General features: G+C 36.9%; 1 protein-coding gene across 2 annotated transcripts in view; it reads right to left on the bottom strand.

Moving 5' to 3' along the window:
* Window positions 1–23,435, bottom strand: part of kiaa0825 (KIAA0825 ortholog) — a 178,744-nt gene that overhangs the window by 116,624 nt on the left and 38,685 nt on the right. For both annotated transcript variants that reach the window (XM_051895763.1, XM_051895762.1), the window contains exons 5-10: window positions 19,266–19,436; window positions 16,887–16,972; window positions 16,303–16,512; window positions 7,810–8,075; window positions 5,517–5,667; window positions 1,722–1,912 (exon numbers count right to left, since the gene is read on the bottom strand). In XM_051895763.1, the coding sequence (XP_051751723.1) occupies window positions 1,722–1,912; window positions 5,517–5,667; window positions 7,810–8,075; window positions 16,303–16,512; window positions 16,887–16,972; window positions 19,266–19,436 (1,075 nt within the window). The remainder of the gene's footprint in view (window positions 1–1,721; window positions 1,913–5,516; window positions 5,668–7,809; window positions 8,076–16,302; window positions 16,513–16,886; window positions 16,973–19,265; window positions 19,437–23,435) is intronic.

Here is a 23,435-nt window from a genome sequence, read left to right as displayed (position 1 = left end):
TTAGAGCCCATCTGCTTGGCAGACCCTGAGCTCACCCGGCACTGAAGAGCTCATAACCGGGTGTCCTTGTAGCAAAGCTCATCTGCTGAAACAAAAACCGTTCCCTCCATTCATTCCTTCCCATCGGCCCTGGGCGATCTGCTCTTTCTCATCAGTCCTGGAGTGGAGAGGAAGCGTGCTCTTGTGGCATCTTTAACCACTTTAAGTATGTGTTAATGCTACGCACAAGGCCTGGGCGGTTGGGCCCGGTCTAGCATGAAAGAACCGGGCCCTCTGCCAGGCGCTGAGGCAGGGCCATGTGCTAACAAAGAGAGACTGTTCTACAAATCTGGAGATCTGCTTTGACCCCTGGGGCCGAACACCGGCATAATCACTAAAGCATTCAACACTGTCTGCTAAGCCCGAGGTTCCTGATAGAAGGTGAGCTTGTGCATCTCAGTGCGGCAGAAATACTGTAAGATCATTCGATCAGACAGCATGGACGACTGCTCTCTGTTAGAATGTGCTTGAGTGTGACTGCTGACCATAAGACGCAGAAGGGTGACTTTAACCATGCATGGCCACTTCAGCGAGACACATTTCCACAACGCAACAACCGAATGCACATGAGAATGGTATATGGTACACAGAAATTGTACATGAGAAATAATATATAAAATTCAGCATGTTCAAAACACTCCTTTTAAACTCATATATATATTATACAATAAGCAGGAAGATAGCAAATGGTATTTTATTAATATAATGGTGAGGAGAGAAAAAACACAAATACGTATATGGTCCAACTTTATATTAAAGCTGCAGTCCTTAACTTTTTTTGGTTAAAAATTATCCAAAATCAAGCAAGTACATAACCAGCCAGTGTTCAAAACTATCTCCTTACTTCAGCCCGTTCCACAACGGTACGCTTGTAATAATGTGTTCTAATCTGGGTGGAACTGGTAGGTGTAACAATAATAATTTGCACGGTTTGATGTGATATAAGCTAAGCGATCGTTAGATTTAATCACCATTCATTGTAATACTGTTTTTTCTCAGTTGGTCAGAACAAAAGTGGCAGAGTTGTTACTTGTTCAGATGACATTTTCTGGTGAAAATTCTTATTTTGGTCATACTTCCAAGACTATAATCTGTGATTCCAAAGTACATGTACAGTATCCACTTGTGCGGTGACTGACAGCCACACATTCTCCTTAAAACATTAGATTCATTCGCACTGAGGAGCCGTGCCGATGCACAACCAACGTAAAGATGATAATTCCACAAATAACTGCAGTTGCAGGTTTCAAACAGAGATGGCGACAAAGAGGCAAAACTTACGGACTGCAGCTTTAAGTGTCTTTAACTACTATGTACTTACATTTAAATGAATCATTTGATACAATAAACTTATTGTGTACTAGTGCTGTCAAATCGACTAATCGCGATTAATCGCATCGAACATAAAAGTTTGTTTACGTAATATATGTGTGTGTGTATGTACTGTATAAATACACACATACACACACACATATATATAATATATAAATATAATAATATATACTCACACATATTATATAAACAAACTTTTATGTTTATGTCTATCTATTGTGTCTATGGAAAGGTATGTAATGGAATAAACAATGGTGAATGTAAACATTAAGGAACTAAGACATTTAAAAAGTAACCACAGTTCTAAAGTTAAATGTGGCAGGTTTTCAAACTATCCTTTTATCTGGTACCTGATCTGGGGGAGTCTTTTGTAGGAGGGTCGCGCTCTTGAGTACCTCTGAACTAAGACCTCCAGGGTCTCACACAGCACCTGGGCCAAGGTCTGCCGGGCCTGCACGGGGGCAACAGCGTCCCAAAGGTCACAGCGCAAGCCTGTGAGAAAATAGTGCCACATCTGGATGGAGAAAGAACACCTTTCACCCTGAAAAAAAATGGTGAAGGAAGCAAAAAAAGGAGACAAAGAGAGACTGGTAAAGAGATGATGATGATATCACTGCAAATAAATACCAAAATGAAGAGAAAGGAAAAAAGACAGAAGGTCTTTCCAGACAATCTTCCTCTAGACCCTCATGGTCATGCCACCTGCACGCTGCACCTGGACCCCTCATTACCACAGAGAAAGAGAGAGCGCATGGATACTTTGAAGTTTTAATCTGGATATTCAATCACTGTTCATCTGAACATTACCCAGACATACATGCACACTGAGTCGAAATGGCAGAGACCAAAATGACCGGGTCATTCCTGTTATGCAAGTCTCATCATGTGGGACTTAATATATTGGGTGAAATATAACTCACAATTTTCTTCTCCCCCACAACATCAGAATTAGGTGAACACAGGAGTGAATTCTAAAGTCTGGGCAGATGTTGCTATTTTACCATGTCCCCATGTCCATAGCATACCTTTTAATAACTGGCAATTTATTAAGAAATTCTCCAGATGTTTCTGCATTTTTCGTTTCTCTAATCACAATAGTTCAAATAAAACATGGTTTTCTTGGGAATATTGTTTTAATTGAATTTTATAGGTTTTTCCTGTGCCCTCAATTTTACTTTCCATCCTGTTAGACTTCTGCAACTAACAAAAGCCAGTTCCATGACATCATCCTCCAGGAAGTGATATCATTTTTCAATTGGTGGGAGAAAACAGCATAAACATGAACAAGTATAAACAACAGATTTGATGAATTATGTGATGGTATTAGCTGGTTTGTCTCACTTTAAAACAGAGGTTTTCAAACGTTTTGATGATGCCAAAGACCATCGAAAGCTGTGTTTCCAATGCAGGAACTAGGAACTTTGGGGTGGTACTCTGTGTGTTTCGACCACAGGGACCAGGGTCTGAACGAAGTTCCAGGTAAAAATTCCCCCTCAGAAAGTCCCTGCTCGCGGGGTAGTCATTTTTTAAAGTTCAGGAACTTTCGGGGGAGGGACTTGGGTGCTGAACATGCTGATTGGTTGAGTTCATGCAGCATTTTGATTGGTTGAGTCCACGCAGCATTTTATTTCAACCACCATTTTTAAGTCTGTTGAGGTGCGTGCAGTAAGAGTTTAAAGTTTGCTATTCGAATCAACAATGGAGTTTAAAAACTACAACCGCTTTATTAAGCCTAATGTGGAGGACAAAATCTAGCAGGAACTGGAAAGTTGCGCACAGTCCTATGTCACCTGACTTGTCAATCTTCACGGTAGGCCGCGATGGAAACGCAGACAGCAACAGGTCTGGAGGGGAAAAAGTTCCTGGGGCAAATTGTTCTGGGTAATTATGAAAAAATATGAGTATCCCTTTTTTCATGTATAAATGCCCATTTAGAAACAATATTAAGTGTAAAACTACATGTTGTTTCCAAAATTAAATGTTTGGCTTTCAAATATTTAAAATTAACTGTTTATTTGTCTACCCACTATTAGAGTACTGTATACTCCTAAAGAGAAAAATGTTCAGTTAAATTCAATTAGTTATTATTTTATTACATAATAAATTATATTTATATATATTTATACTATATTTACATTTTATATAAATAAAATGTAATGAATAAATGTAAATAATAATTTATATTTTATATTTTATTATATTTTGTATTTGTGTATAATTTATGTCTTTTGAAACAGTAATAATATCAAATTCACAAAATGTCTTAAAATAATTTCTATATGTTAAACATATTTAATAAATATCTTAAGTTAATAAGTGTAATTCCCCAGGCCTCCTAAAGCTCCTCAGACCCTGCTCTAAAACATTCTATACTTTTAGATAAAATGAAGAATATCAAAAAATTAACTTCAAATTGACACATTCAGTAAGCATTTAATAAATAAAGCTTATGGGTGTATTAAGCTATTTCTGCACTTTTAAAGCAATGATTTGTGAAACAATATTATTTGTTTTAAAAGTTACAGAGCACAAATATAGTGCTTAACAGGAATGAGCCGACCGATCTAAAGGGTCAGACTTATGTTGCTGAGATGCTTTAGAATTTTGTGATACATGCTCAACAGCTCTAACAGAAAATCAAGAAATGGAAACACAATTCAGAAAAATGATAAAAAGGACAAAAGAGTCTGGTTTCCTAAGAGGCTAATTACTTTCAGGCAAAGAGGAAGCAGCATTAGGAGTTCACAGTGTGACCAAAGAGAGATTATTAACAACCATGTAGTACATCTCCTAATGAGAGCTGGGACGTGGTCCACCAGTGAGCCACGGCTAAGTCAGCCATAGAAAGAGACACACAGGGGCATGACCACACGTCCGGACCCAGGGATTTAGTGCTAGCGACCGGGCCTCTGGAAGCACTCGGGCCCTTTGGCATTTGCTCAGTAGGAAGTAAAAGGGAGGGCTGAATGGAAGAAGGCAAAAGAGAGGAGGGGGAAGAGGGGATACAGGTCAACAGAGGCGCAGACTCACAGAGCCAGCCGCACACCTGCACACAGCAGGCCAGTCTGCCCCACAGCCCCGCAACGGGCGGATGTGTGCGTGTGCATCTGTGAGAGCGCTTATGAGTGCGCCGATATCTTAATGGAGCTAAGGTTCGGGCTACGGGGATGGCTAGACTGTTCAACACAGATGGTTGAGTCTAACACTGCCTAAGGGCACCACAAGCCCCATTGACAAGACTTGAGAAAGGGTCATTATGAGAACTAGGACTGAGAGCTTTGTAGCTAGCGATATTGCTAGAAAAATATTTTTCAAACTTTTGACGATGTTTAATATAAATATCAATACTTCTTATTTGGTCTGAAAACACTTACAAGTTTGATTTTAATTTTAATTAACAATATTTATTTCTGCAGCCAAGTGAATTCAAAATGCTTACAGCAAAAAGTAAAAATCTAGTTAAAAATAGTCAAGTTTTCAAACAGCTTTCCCAAATAATCCTCCATCAACAAAACAAATAGACCCACAAAATAATAAAATAAATAAATAAATAAATTTAAAAAAAATAAATATATAAAATAAAACAAAATAATAAAATAATATATATATATATATATATATATATATATATATATATTTATATTGAGTATTTCTTTTTCTTGTTTCTTTTTTTAAGAACAAGAAGGTTTTACACAAACATATTCTGGTTCTATAGAATTAATCAGATCGGCTGAGACTGGAATTTGGTTACAAATGTGCATAACATCAAGCATTTTAAATAAGATGGTATGAATATGTTTTAAAAAAGAGGCTCTTTAGTATGTCAGGGGATTTAAAGATTGACTTTTTTTTTATCAACTAAATAGACAAGGACAATGTGCTAAGAATTTAAGAGGGAGCCTACTTAAGAATACAACAATACAATGTATCATTTATTGCCCAATGCCACTGCATTTCAATACAAATTCACTTATGTTTTGAATGTTATAATGCTGTTTGACTTAACCACAGCTTTGTCCTTGAGAACACTTCAAAAGTACAGGATGTTTTGTCTTCCAATATCCTAACCCAACCCCAAAGAGAAACCTTACACGTAACATGAACTATTATTAAAATATTGCTAGAAAATCTACAACCATCTGTACCTCGTAAAATGGGTTGGGGTCACTCCAGTAGTGGCTCTCTGCATCCTGCAGTATACTAGTGGCACACACATGGACGCAGTAGCTGGTCAGGTGATCGTGCAAGGCTGCCATCACATTCTGGCTTCTCTGAATCGGCAGCAGAGTTAGAGGCCTGGGGTTGGAGACATCAAAGACACAAGGCCTGGTTTAAGGCAAAGGCGGTGTGGTTTACAGGTCAAAGAACCACTAAGTGATTAATATCAGCAAATGGCTTTTATTATTAGCTGTCAATCATTCAACACCTCCTTATTCCTCCCTCCTAATGTTTTCTCACTCTCTCTCTTTAAGTATACGGCCACACATACGGTCTGATACCCCTTTCTGTCTGTCTCACTCTCTTTTTTTGTCGCTCATTCTCGGCTAGAACTTTCCAAACACATAGGTGAATAGTTCTATCAGAGCCCACCAGCTCACGTACGTCTCACTCTGGTTCTTTACAATCCAATTACAGCATTTTAGTAAATCTGGCAACCGTCTGACAGGCTGCCTGGCCAGGAAAACCTGGGCTTGACAAAGTGTACTATAAACCGGTGAACTTTAGCAGTGCTCACCCTCTCCAAACACTTTTCATTTTATGTACAAATGCACAGGTCAAACCCAGGCTGAGTTTTTTAATATACCGTTTTATATTAGATTTTTATCATCCATGGAGAGATTTGGAGTTATTTATGAAATCAGGGGTACTGCAGAATAGAGGATCAGACTTCACCTGTCATTCCTGACCAAATCCACTACAGAAATATGGTAAATCTTCTGCATTTGATAAATGTATACTTGGGCCACACATTAAGATCTTAATCAGGTGTTTATGCATTTGAAATGCAAATACATGCAAATAAGAAATGTTAAGATTCTAGATTCTGGCTAGTTGTGTTCTTGTTGTTGTTGTATTTAGCATAAACCATATAAAATTTCACTATATTTTCTTCAAAAAAACCCCCAAAAAATCATAATATATTCAAAATAAAGTAAAATAAAATAAGATACAGGGTTGTTAAGCCTGACGTCACGCGGCAGCACTTCCGAGTCCAAACGCTCTATCTCATACCACAAGAAAATAACAAACGGTGCTAATATACACACACGGTGTGGTGTAATACTACCCAAAAATTATAATCATAACCTTTATCTCCATATCAAAATCCCAGATGGCCAGACAGTGATTCATCTTTTATAAATCGTTAAAATATTAACGTCTGTGACGCTGTGAGCGCAGAGAGTGTTGTGTAGACTGTAAGTATTTTAAACGTTTAACTTTTTAAAATGTTAAGTGTTTAATATTAATAAATAGCGGCCGTCGAGATGGCATTCTCAAGTGAAACGATTCATGGCTTGGACCCAGAAACAGCGTTGCTTACGTCATGACTTAAAAAGCGGATATTTTCATTGTGAAAATTAAATACAGATTAATGCTTACAATTAAAGTTACAAAAGATATTCAGTCAAGAGCAGTGAGTGATCTTCTCTTTTGCTTTTGTTCTTTGATTAACATGACAGACAGCAGCAAGTTTATTAGGCTGCTGTCACTTTAAGAGCTTGTGCACAACATGCCTTTTCTCTGAAATATTTACATTCCAAAACTGACTGTATTTACCTGAATACTCATCAAGATTTTGTATGTATTTGACCGTTTAAGTGCAATAAGCCACGAAAAAGAAATAATTTTGGTACTCACGAGCTGTTTGAGAGGCAGCTTTATGAGAGTGCCACTTTAGATCAGTTTTGGTGTGAGTGCGAAACCTCCACAAATGACTAAAACTATTTAACTGGAGCGAATGAGACAAGTGAATGAGAGGAGGCTGGTTTGTGTCAATTCGCCATTGGAGAGAAGAGAGAGTGAGAACGCGCAGCAGGGTATCGGTGTATCGATACTGCAGAATAGGAGTATTGGAACTGTTTCAGATATTTCAGTACTATCAATACATATTGAAATACCGATATTTGTGACACTGCTTCAGTGTCATGATCCTTTGAGAAATCATTCTAATATGCTGATTTGCTGCTCAAGAAACATTTCTTTATTATTAATAATGTTGAAAACAGTTCTGCTGTTTATTATTTGTGTGTAAACCTTACATTTTTTTTCTGGATTATTTGATGAATACAAAGTTCAAAAGAACAGCATTTATTTGAAATAGAAATGTGTTGAAACATTATACATGCCTTTACTGTCACTTGCTACGTATTAATTAGTTAAAAGAAAATGGAATGTACAAACAGGAGTTTGGTGCTTTATAAAATGAGTGTAACTCACATGCGCGTGGGATCTCTGAGCTGGCTTTCATAGTGAGTGAGTGTCTGGTGAATGTAGACACTGGTGGCCATCAGAATAGGCAGGTTCTTGAGGGGAGCTGAGGCCGGCACTTCCCCTGCTCTTTCCTCTAGCCTCGTCAGTAGGAAAGATGCCACACGGCCACACACCTCCACGTAGCTGGAGCACACGGGCAGCAGGGTGTCCTCTCTAAATGCCACAGCCAGAGGGAGAAAAGCATCCATCTGCTCCAGGACGTCTGCACAGAACTGGAAATACAGTGAATATCTGAATACTTTTTCTAATCATACTCTCAATAGATAATCAATACTTGTGCCTGAAATGGTTAGTTGACCCAAAAATGAAAATTCTGTCATTAATTACTCCCCCTTGTGTCGTTCCACATCCGTAAGTCCTTCGTTCATCTTCGTAACACAAATGAAGATCTTTTTAATGAAATCCAAGAGCTGTCTGCCCCTCCAGAGAGATCCAACACAACTACCACATTCAAGGTCCGGAAAGGTAGGAAAGACATCACTAAAGTAATCCATGTGACTCCAGTGGTTTAACCTCAGTTTTATTAAGCGACGTGAGTGCTTTGTTTGCTCAAAAAAAAACAATTCACCACTTTATTTACAAAAATATAGATCTGCAACGATCACGCGAGAACTGACATTGTTGCGTGAACACACTTTGGATAATATTATTTTTAAATAATGTGGTAAATTGTGTTTTTTGCGCAAACAAAGCACTCGCGTCGCTTCATAAAATTGTGGTTAAACCACTGGAGTCACATGGATTACTTTAATGATGTCTTTCCTACCTTTCTGGACCTTGAAAGTGATAGCTGCATTGGATCTCTATGGAGGGGCAGAAAGCTCTCGGATTTCATCAAAAACATCTCATTTGTGTTCCGAAGATAAACAAAGGTCTTACAGATGTGGAACGAAACAAGGGTGAGTAATTAATGACAGAATTTTCATTTTTGGGGTGAACTAACCCTTTAATGTGTCCCCCATTTTGCAACTCATTCCTTTGCCCCTGCAATATTTCACAATATTAAAGACAATAAATAAAACATATTAATTTATATAATTAATTAATCCATTTATTTTGTTATTTTATTTTGCCTGTAAATCAACAGGACAGCTTTGACAGGACATAAGGGAAAGAGAGCTTGTTGGCTTAGGAAATGACACAACATAACATATTGAAGTACATGAACAACCTGACAGGCTTCATCTCCAACACTGACAGATTCATTTTTTAACGCTTAAGAACTTGTTTGGTGCAACTATATTGTTATCCACACTAGACAGGCTTCCTTACTATCATGACCATTCAGTGCAATTATTTGCAGATAGTTATTGTGAAATAACTTTCAGGTACTCCATCCTGTCCCTCTTAAATCGACAAAAAGCATAATACACTAAAAAAATTCTTTATCGTACTACACTCAAACTTCCCTTTTTGAAGACCGAAATTGCATTTCAGCAGCTCACACAACTCTACCATATGCGAATCGACTAGCATTTATTGTAACAGAATAACTGAATCATCCATGCCGATATGACTTTGTGAGACGTTCAGGGCCATTTTCGGATTCAAATACCTGCAGTTCCCCTCCTGTGGTGCCTGGAGAGAGAAGCAACACTTATCTCATTTTTCCACATTTGTCCTGAAGGAAACAGGGAATCAGCACTGGTATTTTCTCTTCAAAATGATTACGAAAATGTGTGTGCCTGTTACATCTGCCTTACATTGCCTCAGGAGACACGCTGCTTGAAAGGAAGACCCCTAAGGGTTATTGCCAAAAAGAGGCAGAACTGGAACGGAACATACACCAAACTTCCTCCACCCATATTTCTCCAACACTTGACAAATGAAGACATCATTGTGGATCTATCCCCATCTAGCGCTTCCATTCCTCCCTTTCTCCATCCCTCCTTCCAGCCACACATGTTTAATGCAGATCAGCAGTAACGGCAGCAGATCGGGCCATGCTGAAGAGCCAGACGCACGTGCTAGGTTCACTGTCGAATTTATATACCTATAGAAATGAGTTACGATGCCGGGCTATTCGAGAGCAGTAAAATAGACGTGTGCGTTGTATATATCTCCCTCCACTCCACCCTTTCCCCCTTCCACAGGGAGTTACCGTGTCCCAAGGCCTCTGCGAACATGGAGGAAAAAACCCAGCACATGTTAAAAGGAAACTTTTTTCCTATAGCAGGTCTATCAATCAAGAAAGAGGTGACTTCATACTTCTCCACTAAACTTCAGTATATGCATTACACAGCCTGCCATTTCACTATGTCTAGACACAATAGACGCAGCACGCTAGTGTTATCACCATAACAAAATTTTAGTAGCAATACCAATGAGATTTAACTAATCACAATACAAGCTTCAATATCGCAAAAAAAAAAAAAAAAACACTCTTTTATTTAAAAAAAATAATTATAATAAATTATATATAAGTGTTTTATAATATATAATATAAGAGTTTATTATTATACACTGCCCGGCCAAAAAAAAAAAGTGTCTGTTTGGATTTTAATAGGCAAATACTTAAAGGCAGGAACACACCAAGCCGACGGTTTTTGTTCGTTGGCCGACTAATTTTCTCAGTGTGTTCCACACCGTCGGCTGAAGTTGTTCCTCGTCTGATTTTTTTCGCCGATTCGACATGTTGAATCGGCATCGGAGCTCGTTGGTCCGTTGGACCATCTGATCATTCTGATTGGCTGTTCAGCTCCTGCCACCTGCTGGTTCACAAAGGCATTTCATCCTACGCAGGCGCAGAAAGGACATGCTACTTGGCCGTCGGATGTCGAGCGTCGGTTTGGTGTACCAGGCCAACTTTGGACACTGCCGACGTGAGCCAACCCCGCAGTCTGCTTTCATCACCACTAGTTCGTCGGCATTGGCTTGGTGTGTTCCTGCCTTAAAGGATTAGTTCACCCAAAAATGAAAATAATGTCATTTATTACTCACCCTCATATCGTTCCATACCCGTAAGACCTTCGTTAATCTTCGGAACACAAATTAAGATATTTTTGTTGAAATACGATGGCTCAGTGAGGCCTCCATAGCCAGCAATGACATTTCCTCTCTCAAGATCCATTAATGTACTAAAAACATATTTAAATCAGTGAGTACAGTGGTTCAATATTAATATTATAAAGCGACGAGAATATTTTTGGTGCGCCAAAAAAAACAAAATAACGACTTATATAGTGATGGCCGATTTCAAAACACTGCTTCAGGAAGCTTCGGAGCGTTATGAATCTTTTGTGTCGAATCAGCGGTTCGGAGCGCCAAAGTCACGTGATTTCAGCAGTTTGGCAGTTTGACACGCGATCCGAATCATGATTCGATACGCTGATTCATAATGCTCCGAAGCTTCAAATGACATTATTTTCATTTTTGGGTGAACTAACCCTTTAAGAGTCTATGAATGGATCATTATTACAGTGATTATTATTTTTCTAGCATGTGATATGTTTGGCAACAGTTCTTTTAACTCATCTTTAAGGGTTAAAAGAACTGTTGCCAAACATATAACATGCTAGAAACATAAGACTGTAATAATGATCCATTCATAGATTCTTAAGAATTTGCCTATTAAAATCCAAACAGCGCCTTTTTTTTTTTTTTTGTCCAGACAGTGTATTTACTATACTAGAATAATTACTTGTTTTTTCTGTATAATTAGTACATTTTAATAACTTTTATTAATAAATATTATAACAAAATATAACTAAAAATTAAATGACATACTGTAATTTATTAATAAATGCTGTAAAAATCATTTAAATATTGCTTTTAAATGAACAAATAAAAAGTCAGTAAAAAAGCTAATTATAATAAAACAATAATTTTAACAGACAATTATTAGTTAGTAGTTTATTATTATATTAACTATAATATTATAATTACTTATTAGTATTATTACAAAATTTGATTAATTATTTTAATAATACACAATAACTATAAATATTAAAAAAATACAATGATGGTATGCTGCAAGTATTTATCAATTAGGTAAATATTGCTGATAAATAAAGTCATTAAAATGGTAATTATAATGAAATTATAATTATGAAAGAAAATTATTATAGTTTATTTATATTTTATTATAGTTTATTTATATTTTATTATATCATTTATATTATATTAAATTACATGAAATTAAATTATAAATTATATTTTATTATATTGTATTGTATTATAGTTTTTATATTAGTATAATTAGTACATTTGAATAAATCTCATTAATTAACATCATCATAATAATCTATACCAATAAATATTACCTGCTTAAATTAAAACAATGTAATGTTGCATTTATCAAAAAAAGAAAAAAAAAAAAAAAAAAAAGCTTCAAGTTTGTACAAAAAAAAAAAAAAAAACCCAGTAAAGAAATAAATTAAGAACCATGAGTGATTTTCTTTTTTTCCAATTAATATTGTTTGATTAATATTAACATCATAAGAGTCAACGGCAAGTGACCTTCACTGCAAGGCCTAACAGACCAAAATCTGATTTTCCTTTCCTGTTCACATCCACTTAAGGCAAATCAACTGTGTTTGCATTAATATCCCATCAAGATTTCAACACATTAACATTTTGACCAAGAGGTGCATTTGACCACTTATGCGTAGCCATATTACAACATGACCTCTTGTTGGCACTCTGTATTCTGACACTGATACGAAAACCGGTATCATTTTTACTAGTGCTGCTTTTGACATCCCTAAAGTTCGCTAAGAGACCCGCCAAACCGGAAGCCCCTAAAGGCTGAACAGGTCTTGAAACAATCGGTCGATTGGACAGCGAGTCGATAACAGGCTGAGTGTTGTTTTTATAAGCTTAGTGGGAAGTGTGAGAGAGATGTGGGCGAGAATGCAAAGATTCGCCCCAATCCAAGGTGATGAGCACCCGAGAGTGTCGGTGAGATTTATGGCTTTCTAAAGCCTGCTGCTCCGGTTCGGAGAACCCTTAACTAGAGCAGATCAAAGATATGGATTCCAATAGGACAGCCACCGCAAGGTTATTTCTCAGCAAAGCTTTAAAACATTTAAGAGCTCAACTCTGCAGCGGTCTTCTTGCACCTTTGAACAGTGCTAAATCCTTCTCCTCACACAGGGTTAAGGACGATCGTCAACGCGAGGTGGTCAATAGCTGGATCGCGGTTTCAGGTTGATAAATGGTTTGCTGAAATATTATGCAGACGGGAGGTCTGGCGACTCTGAGAGTTCGAAACAAAGCATGAATGTATGAATATGAATGGGTGAAGTATTGATCTCTGTAATGCATCTGGACCTGACTACGCTCGGGCTAAGTCAGATCTGGGCTAGCATAACGCTGCCTACTTATGGGCCGCGCTGACATGTGTCAAAAAGAAGGGGATCTCAGATACTCCGGGTAGCAGAGAATGCAAATAAATGCACATGCTAACCTTTGAGATGAGGACTGCTCATTCTGAAGCACTGACCTACACATAAATGTGTTGTACAGGTCTTGAGTGTGAACAAATTTTGACACTTGTTAGTGATGTGGTTCCAGGGGTGTCGGCAGCATCAATGAAATGGTATGGAAATCAGACATGAACGCTGATGTTCTAAACTTCATGAGATGAGGCCATGTTGTGCAAAAGCATCGTTTTTTGTTGTTGTTTGACAAAGGATTTAAAGCCGGTTTGCATGCATGAAAAAGCAGAAATATGAAAATACTCATACATCGGTGTATGCATACTCTATTGTGCGTGTGTGATGTTAATAGCATTATATAAGTCGCTTCAGAATATCAAAGTTCCATCATGTTTCAGATGATAGAAACACTGCAACTTAAAGTCCGAAAAATACAGTGGGGTTGGTAAGAATTTGAAATGTGTTTGAAAGCTGAAAGCCTCCTATGCTCACGAAGACTGCATTAATTTGATCAAAAATACAGTAAAAAGTAATATTGTGAAATATTATCACAATCTAAAATAACTGTTTTCTATTAATACATTACATTTTAAAATGTGATTTATTTCTGTAATGGTAAAGCTGAATTTTCAGCATCATTACTCCAGTTTTCATTGTCACATGATCCTTCAGAAATCATTCTAATATGCTGATTTGGTGCTCAAGAAAGAATTCTTATTATTACCAATGTTGAAAACAGTTAACATACCTACTGTAACTACTTAACATTTTTGTTGAAACCATTTTTTTCCCAGGATTCTTTGATGAATAGAAAGTTCAAAAGAATGACAATGTACAATCTGAAATCAAAATATGTGTGTCTGTGTGTTTTAATAACTTAAATTTTATTCAAAATATGACTTTTGTCTAGTGTTGACATGAATGAATTATGTTTTTTTTAAAGAAAAAAAGGGCTGGTACAGGGGGCATGCATGGACCGAAACACCTGCATCCTATCCAAGCTCCTTTGGGGCTGTGATGGCTCATCAATCTGCCTGAGCTGCAGTGAGTGGAGCTTGTCTCAGACCGGGATCTCCGTGATGAGGGATAAAATGAGGCAAGACACTGGGCCGTAGAGCAAACCCACACGACCAGAGAGGCTCCTGGAGCCACGGTGCCAGACATGTCATGTCACTGTGAACCACTGGAGTATTTCAAAAGAGACTGGAAAGGTAAGAAAATATTCGCAAATCCATCACAAAAACCTTCCTCTATAGGTCTGTCCTAGCGAGCTACCTTGATGCATAGTGCCAACAAGCTTCCGCATTCAAAAGAGAATATTTGGAATTCTCTACAGTACATGGGCAGAAACTCTGTGCACCGCATGAATTCAGTTCAGTTGCTAAGCTAACATGATGCTATAATAAGTATATAAACAAGTCATTAAAATGGTAATTCACCCAAAAATGAAAATTATCCCATATTTTACTCACCCTTAAGCCATCCTAGGTGTATATGACTTTCTTCTCTCAGTCAAACACAATTGGAGTTATATTAAAAAATATTCTGGCTCTTCCAAGCTTTATAATGGGAGTCAATAGTAACCAACATTTTGAAGCCCAAAAAAGCACATCCATCCATCATAAAAGTAATCCATACGGCTCCAGGGGGTTAATAAAAGCCTTCTGAAGTGAAGTGCTGCATTTTTGTAAGAAAAATATCCATATTTAAAACTTTATAGGCTATAATCACTAGCTTCCGGTAATGTTCGTCCACGCATTCACGAGAGAGTCGAGTTCTGGCGTATGACGTAGGATGTAGGAGTAGTATAAGCTTAGGTTAGAGTAGACGCCTCTCGCAGTTCAAACAAATTGGGCTCAAGCTCCTCTGACATTTCTCTTTAAAAATTCTCATTTTAGACTTCTACTTCATGACCATTGTTTTGCTCTCTCCTCTGCACTTCCACGTTCGTCAGTATGTCATGTGTCAGGTCAAAGTTCACTCTTCCGCCAAAATTGGCTCACATACGGAAATCAGTGATTCTAGTTTATAAAGTTATAAATATGGATATTTTTATTACAAAAATGCATCACTTTGCTTCAGAAGGCCTTTATTAACTGCCTGGAGTCGTATGGATTACTTTTATGACGAATGAATGTACTTTTTTGGGCTTCAAAATATCGGTTACTATTCACTCCCATTATAAAGCTTGAAGAGCCATAATATGTTTTAATATAACTCGGATTGTGTTTGACTGAAATAAGAAAGCCATATACACCTAGGATGGCTTAAGGGTGATTAAATTATGGGATAATTTAATTTTTAGGTGAACTAACTATTTCATATATTTTGAATATACTATCAATCTAAAGTTTGGTGTCAGAAAGATTTATATTAAAAAAAAAAAAAAAAAAACTTTTTTCAGCAAGGGCACATTAAATTGATCAAAAGTGACAGTAACAACATTTATAATGTAACAAAATATTTATATTTCATATAAATAATACTATAAATTTCCAATTCATCAAAGAATCCAGAAAAAAATATGTTTTACAATATATATATATATATATATATATATATATATATAGTAGTCAACATTTGAAGTGGATCAAAACCTTTCATCAAAGTTTTCCTAAAACCTTCTTCTTAGGACAACTTAGTTCTTAGGACAACTTTGATGAACTTTTTTGATCCACTTCAAATGTTGACTACTGTATATAAACAAATACAATTATAACATTAGGTAGCACAACTGTTTTCATTTTTTTTTTTATAATAAGAAGAAATGTTTCTTGAACACCATATTAGAATGATTTCTGAATGATAATGTGACATTGAAGAGTGGGGTAATGGTTGCTGAAAATAAATTACATTTTATTATGTATATGCTATATTACATATGTCACTACTATTATATATATATATATATAAATATACATATGAACACACATATTCATACATACATATATGTCTGTATATATGTGTGTGTGTGTGTGTGTGTGTGTGTGTGTGTGTGTGATTCTTCATTTACTATTTAAATTACTGAAGTTTAAAGTCTGAATTTTGAAGTGTAAATTACCTTCGCCACCATTTTGGGAGAGTCTCTCTCTGGACCATGTCTGTGGGTAACAGGGGTTATGGAGACGTTGGCAGAGTCCAATGCATGTGCGGCTTCCTCTTGCTGTAGATTCTTATTGCACACGTCATCCAACACCACCTTCACACAGTGAGCCATCTGAGGAATGAGGTTTCTGAACGCAGCCCTCCACCCAAACTCAAGACTCACCACCTAAACACACACACACACAAGTCCCATGCAAAATCTGGTCAGATTGGAATATATTTGAATGTTTTCAAAACAAAACATGCATTTAAAGGATATGATAATGTATAGTGCCGCTTGCCCATGTAAAATTCACCAACACAATAATATGGTGTTGCTAGGGTTTTTTTTTTTTACTAGTATTTTGACCCAATATTTAGGGTTAGGGTTAGGGTTTTGTTTAAATCCTTAACCCTGAGTAAGAGCAATAGAGATTCAATAAAAACACATTTAGTAAAGTTCTATATTGGAGGGTTGTTTCAAAAGTCATTATGGTGCAATGAAAAAAAATGTTTTATGGTATTTGCACCAGAAGTGATTAAATAAGGGATGTGTATCACCTCTGTACTTTGCAGCACAAGATCAGTAGCGGCTTTGTCTTCTGCTGCCGTCACCTCCATATCATCCCTGACCTTCTTCAGGACCCCTGCATGGAAAAAAGCAAAAACACACACAATGCATCTACAGTAAACTGTCACTACAGCTTTACAAAAGAAGTGAGCTCCAAATCCTCTAATTTCCAGCTCATTAAAACATTTCACGCAGGAATATCTCATATGTTCCGTTAGCATATTAGCATATGCATTCACGCTCTACATAGTGCCTTTGGAAAAGAAGTCAATATGTGTGGTGCCAGGGTCAGGCCAGGCCAACATATTAAACTCCTCTGCGCAGTGACGATCTCCAAACCAACAACGTGATTCACCCAATAAAGCGGGGAAAAAACTAAAAAGTGGACGCAGTAATTGCAACAGTAAGCTTTGTTAAATTCAGAGGCTTTGGAGTTGATTTGAACCCCTGATAGCTATGGCCATATCTGGGCTAATCCATGGAAGGGTTAGAGGGAGGATAAGTGTGTGTGTGTGTGTGTGTGTGTGTGTGTGTGTGTGTGCTTGTTGTGGGCAAATTAAAAGTGCATGCATCAAGGCCGCATTTTTCTAATCAGACGCTTCGGAAGTGAGACCCCGGGCGAGGCAATTTAGTTGAAGAAGAGAGAGAGCCGAGCTAGGCAAAGGAGGAGAGAAGCAGCCAGCATGTCACTTTTTGACCTTTAAGCCCATCTGATGAATTTCTGGTAATTAAGTCGTTTGATTGGCTGAATTAATGATTTGGATAACTGCCCTTTAAAGGCTGTTTACTTCTCAGTAAATCCAGCCCTTTTCTGCTTGTCCTGTTTTTTAATGTAACCTTTACAGAAATTACTATACGCACCAGTCACTTTCATAGCAGAAAAAAAAAAAAAATGAAAAGAAATTTCCGGCCTCCTCAATTTGTGCGTGTAGAAGTGTTTCTATATGCGAAAAAAGAAAAAAAAAATTAACACACACATAAGGAATGGTAAAAGAGCTGTAAAAAAAGGCGAGAAAACTCTCATTAAAAAAGCATATGTATACAAGGTAATGCTACAGGCCAGCAGTCTGGTCTCATAAGCTGCCTGTAGAGATGTCGCTATTATACGCAGGAATTGGAGGCTTGTCGTATTTAAAGGCTCCGTCGAGCACAATATAGCTGGAGGTTTTCCGCTCCCACGGTGACAAATCATTTCACATGTCAGATTTGCAGGAGACTGTTGTCAGAAATCTTGATCGGCTGCCATTTATTTACACTATGCTGATATTCATCGGAAAAAAAAAACAAAACAAAAAAAACCAACAACAACAACCATATATCTTGTTGACTGGCATATATCACATTCAGTCTGAGAGCAACATAAACCAGTTATCTGTATATGTTTTCACAGTTGCTGCAGGAGGACATTTGCTTATATGGTTGTTTTGATGAATACGAGATTAGAAACTACTGTATGGTATTTAAAGGGGTAGTTCACCCAAACATGAAAACTCTGTTATCATTTACTCACCCTCATATTGTTTAAAAAACCTGAATGACTCACTTTCTTCAGTGGAACACAAAAGAGGATGTTTTGAAGAATGTTTTTGTCTAATCAATTGTTTTTGAACATATACTACCGTTCAAAGGTTTGAGGGCAGTACGATTTGTCGGTAAGTAATGTTTTTGAATGCTCACCAAGGCTGCATTTATTTGATCAAGAATACAGTAAAAAAAAAAGTAATATTGTGAAATATTATTACAAATTAAAAGAAATGTCTTCTTTTTGAATATTTTTTTTAAATGTGATTTATTCTTGTGATGGCAAAGCTGAATTTTCAGCATCATTACATTAGCAGTCTTCAGTGTCACATGATCCTTCAGAAATCATTCTAATATGCAAATTTGTTGCTCAAGGAACTATTTTTTTTATTATTATACAGTAGAAAATGGTTGTGCATCTTAATATTTCTGTGGAAACTGTGATACATTTTTTTTCAGGATTCTTTGGTGAAGAGAGAATACTATTTATTGAAAATATAAATCTGTTGTAACTTTATAAGTGTCTTTACTGTCACTTTTGATCAATTTAATGTGTCCTTGCTGAATAAGTAGTATTTGTTCAAAAAAAAAAAAAAAAAAAATCTTACTGACCCCTAACTTTTGAATGGTACTCTTTAAAACAACGACTTTCATTGTAGACATTTTCACAATATCTCCTTCACAATATCTTCTCAAAAGGAATTTTAATGGCATTAGGGTGAGTAAATGATGACAGAATGTTCCTTTTAAAATCAGGATTGCTGTGCCGCACTGACCTGTATCGGATGGATTTGACTCTAGTTCGCATTTGGATGTGGTAATGTTTAGCGATGGTTGTTAAAGTGTACCTTTGACACTGCAGACTGATTCTCCAGCGCAGTTAAGGAAACCCAGATGGGTTGCCAGGTCCTCCACAGTTTTTTCCAGCTCCAGTAAGGTGGAGGTCAGCTGGGTCAGGCACCTTATCTGATGGGAGGTGAGGCAGAAGTTGCGCCCTCTTTGGGGAAGATCCTGAGGAGCTGTAAATGGACACAACAAAGAGTTAGTCATGGACAAATGTTGAACGGCATATTTTGTGTTGCGGTTCTGTGTTGGAGTTTTCAACCTCGATCCGTCATTCCAAGTCCAAACTTTAAGAAATAGTTGAAGACAACTCTTCCGTGAGCACTTAACTAAACTACAACCATAAACAAAGGCACTTCCTACAAATATTTTGTTAATTTTTACTTTTGAACTACTCTGGTTTACTCTTGAAACTTGCCATTGTGGTACTGCAAATATTGTTGGTTCTTGTATGATAGATTGCTTGTGATGTTCTTCATTTGAAAGTTACTTTGGGTAAATGCACTTGCTAAATGATAAATGCAAATACATGTAAAATAGTTTAACTTCAGTCAAATGAATTAAAAAAAAACAAAAAAAAAAACACCATACTTGTCGACAAGCACCAAACCAGAATAAAACAGTGAAGGATTGTGTATTATGCGTATATTTCGTTTGTACAAGTCAAATGCAAATGCGCTTTTAAAGATGTGCAGAACTACACAGGGGTAGATACATCAAATGAATCTGAAGAATCGCATTTGGTGGGTTTAAGTATGAATGTCTGTCATACAGACAGTTTCTATGGGTTATGGAATTAGAAGGTTGAAATGTAAGCACATCAACATCAGAAAAGTTACGCTACACAACAGCCTTCAATAAATTCTCTATACCAGTACTATGGTCCATTTCACACATTTAAGAGTCTTTCAAAAAAATCTGTCACTGGTAAAACATCTACTATACTACAATTAAATATTAACAATGTATACTAATACATAGTTTGAGGTCAGTAAGATTGTAGGATAGGCAGGAATATAATACTTTTATTCAGCAACGATGCACTAAATTGATCAAAAGTGACAGTAAAGTGACAATTACAAAAAATATTTCCATTTCAAATTGTTCTTTTGAGCTTTCTATTCATAAAAAAAAATGTCTCAAGTTCCACAAAAATATTAAGCAGCACAATTGTTTTCAACATTAACAATAATAAGAAATGTTTCTTGAGCACCAAATCATTGCATGTTAGAATGGGCCTGTTTACACCTGGTCACTTCATGTGTTTTTACTGACCAGATAGCTATATGGTTTGGTAAAACGGTTCCATTTACATTTGGCCACATCTGCAAAATAAATATAAATCTGATCTTTAATTCCCGCACTATACGCAAATTTAACGGAGGTTACGTCAACGAAAGCATTTTATTTATCACCAGCTAATTTCAAGATCAAAGAGCGGCATTAGCATTGACTGGTAAGATCATTTACAGCAGTATGACTATTTTTAATGAAGATGATTGTGTGTTGAGTGTCTGCAGTTTCATTTGCAGCAGTTTGCACGTTGAGGAAGAGATACTCAGCTACTCATCTGTTAGCACTGTCATATCTTGCCAATAACACGCTCTGACACGTTTATTTTTTAACATTTTGGGAGGAGTAAAATTTGCATATGTGGTTTCAACTAAATGCATTTACACTTATATAGTTTTGTCAGGAATGTCTCTCAGACCACCTCCTGTAGTGGTTTGAGTGATCGGATTTAAATCCGTCTCGAAAGCATTTCGGAGAGCATTTACACCTAGTGTTTTCACGATCGGATAGCTATCCAATCAGAGAAAACACATTATGTGACCAGGTGTAAACAGGCCCAATGATTCCTGAAGAATCATGTGACACTGAAGACTGGAGTAATGACTGCTGAAAATTCAGCTTTGCATCACAGGAATAAATTATATTATAAAATAAAATAGAAAACTGTTACCTTAAATTGTAATGTTTCACAATACTACTGTTTTTACTGTATTTTTTGATCAAATAAATGGAGCCTTGATGAAATAAGACTATTTAAAAAAAAAAAAAAAAAAAATCCCCAAACTTTTGAATCGTAGTGTATACGGTATTTACCAGCAGTGGCTAACTGGACCATGCTAACCATCCAAAACCTTGACCTCCAAGCTGGTCTTTTTACAGTATTATTTTCACTTTATATCCTATATTATCTAATTTTAACATAACATTTAATTTTTCATGATGCATTTTTGGAAAATTGATATTGTAAAAGATATTGAAGGTTACTTTAAGGACATTTCCAACAATAAACATGTAACACTGGAATCCAAGATTGCACATTTCTCAAATAAATGAAATAATAAAAACTGAAAGACTTTTGTGAATGTGCATTTGACACCGGGGGGCTGTGAACCGTGGCCTCGCAATCTACACCAATCCCACAGAGGCCGTAAAGTTTCCTCTCAAATCTACAGTCAAACATTGCTGGGCACAAACTTTCTCCTGTAACCCGCCGATGACCCTCATCTCCAGCGTGGCTCTCCCATTTCTGCAGCTGCCAAAGCCATCACCCAGGGGATGTTCCGCATTAGGCCTGAAGAATGGGCCGCGGAGAAGAGGGCTGCGGTATTTTCAGACACTTCGACAAATACTTTTGTGTGTGCTCTTAAATGACTTCCTCTGACAGAAAAGGCATTGGGGAGTGGATCAGGAAGGCATTAGCCCCAGCTATGAAAGCTCCAGGAAGATTGAGTGGGAAAGCGATGGAGGGAGGGTAGAAATAAAAAGAAAGGAGCCCCAATAATTGCAACAATATCGCCTCTGGATTCTAACGCCATATTGTCACTTTGTTATCGTCAAGCCGACAACATGACAACAATCTTATTCTCTCATTTCTCTCCACTTAATCAGGCACATACATTGATCGTCCGTAAATTTGTTCTTTTTTTTTGTGTGTGTGTCATTTTATAATTTCGCAAGCTAGCAGATTATAGAGATGCAGAGACTGACCCCATGAGGTGAGTTAGTGAGCACCTTGGAATTCATGCATTTGTGATATATACGTGTGTGCACATTTTTTTTTCTTTTTCACAGGTGAGCGTGTCATACCAGCATCTTGGCTCTTCATTAATGGGGTCCAGAGGGAGACTGTGAGGCAGAACTGGGAAAACGACTACATGAATGCATGGAGTTCCAGTCCACTGAGATCCGCTCCCTCTCATACAAGCACATCAGCCTGTCAGTAAAATCACTCCAAACATACTGCATTATGTATAAGAGCTATGCATTAAGTGCCACGTGCAGCACACAAGTTACACATGTGTACTGGGAATGTACTATATGTGAGTCCTATAGTAGTATCTGTATCTCTTTTCCACTCCAGGATTAACAATAAACATCTCAATGAGATCCATTCATATCATGATGGAATTACTGTAATAAGTGCTTCATTGTAAGAGCTCTGAGCACTTGCTTGTATTATATGCATTATTTACATAATGCACATTTTTAGTACATAATGCCCTAGAGAACAATGCACTTTATAAAAGACAATAGTGGCTATGCCATCAGTTATAGATTGATATGGCTTGTGGAAAGAAATAGTTATTGTGCTTGATGTTTTGGTGCTGCCCAGTACTCTGCAATGCCAGCCAGAGGCCAAAAGTGCAAAGAGTTGTAAACTGGGTGAGTGGGGTCTGTGATAATGTCTTTAAAAAAAAAAAAAAACAGTCCAGCCAAAAATTTAAATTTTATCATCACATTTGTGGTCACATTAGCAAAATTGTGTGGACAAAAAAGGTAAATTGTCAATAGTGTAGCAATAAATGAAGCACAGCTCACACAGAAGTCACTTTTAAACTAAGCAGCTTTCTGTTGGTCAACACAGCAAATCTATGTGAACAACTTGAACCTGTTGCAAAATCTGTGTGGCAAATTTTCACACAAATTCCTATTTAAATGATTAGTTTTCACTCACAAAAAAAGTGACATTTTGCCTCAATTGGCATTGGCATTTTAACACCAAACCTAAAGTCATAGGGATACGTTCACAACCTGATTGGCAAGCTTTTATCACATACATTTTGCGACGGAACTTACCGAACATCCAAAACAATGCTGTGTGCTGGGCTAATTGAGCTTGTTGTATATGCATAGCCTACATACGATGGTATTTTGACCAGCTG

Source organism: Ctenopharyngodon idella, chromosome 5 (assembly GCF_019924925.1).
Source record: "Ctenopharyngodon idella isolate HZGC_01 chromosome 5, HZGC01, whole genome shotgun sequence".
In the NCBI taxonomy this organism is placed as follows: domain Eukaryota; kingdom Metazoa; phylum Chordata; class Actinopteri; order Cypriniformes; family Xenocyprididae; genus Ctenopharyngodon; species Ctenopharyngodon idella.
The sequence above is the reverse complement of the archived record's forward strand: the minus strand, read 5'-3'. Positions and strand labels throughout refer to the sequence as shown.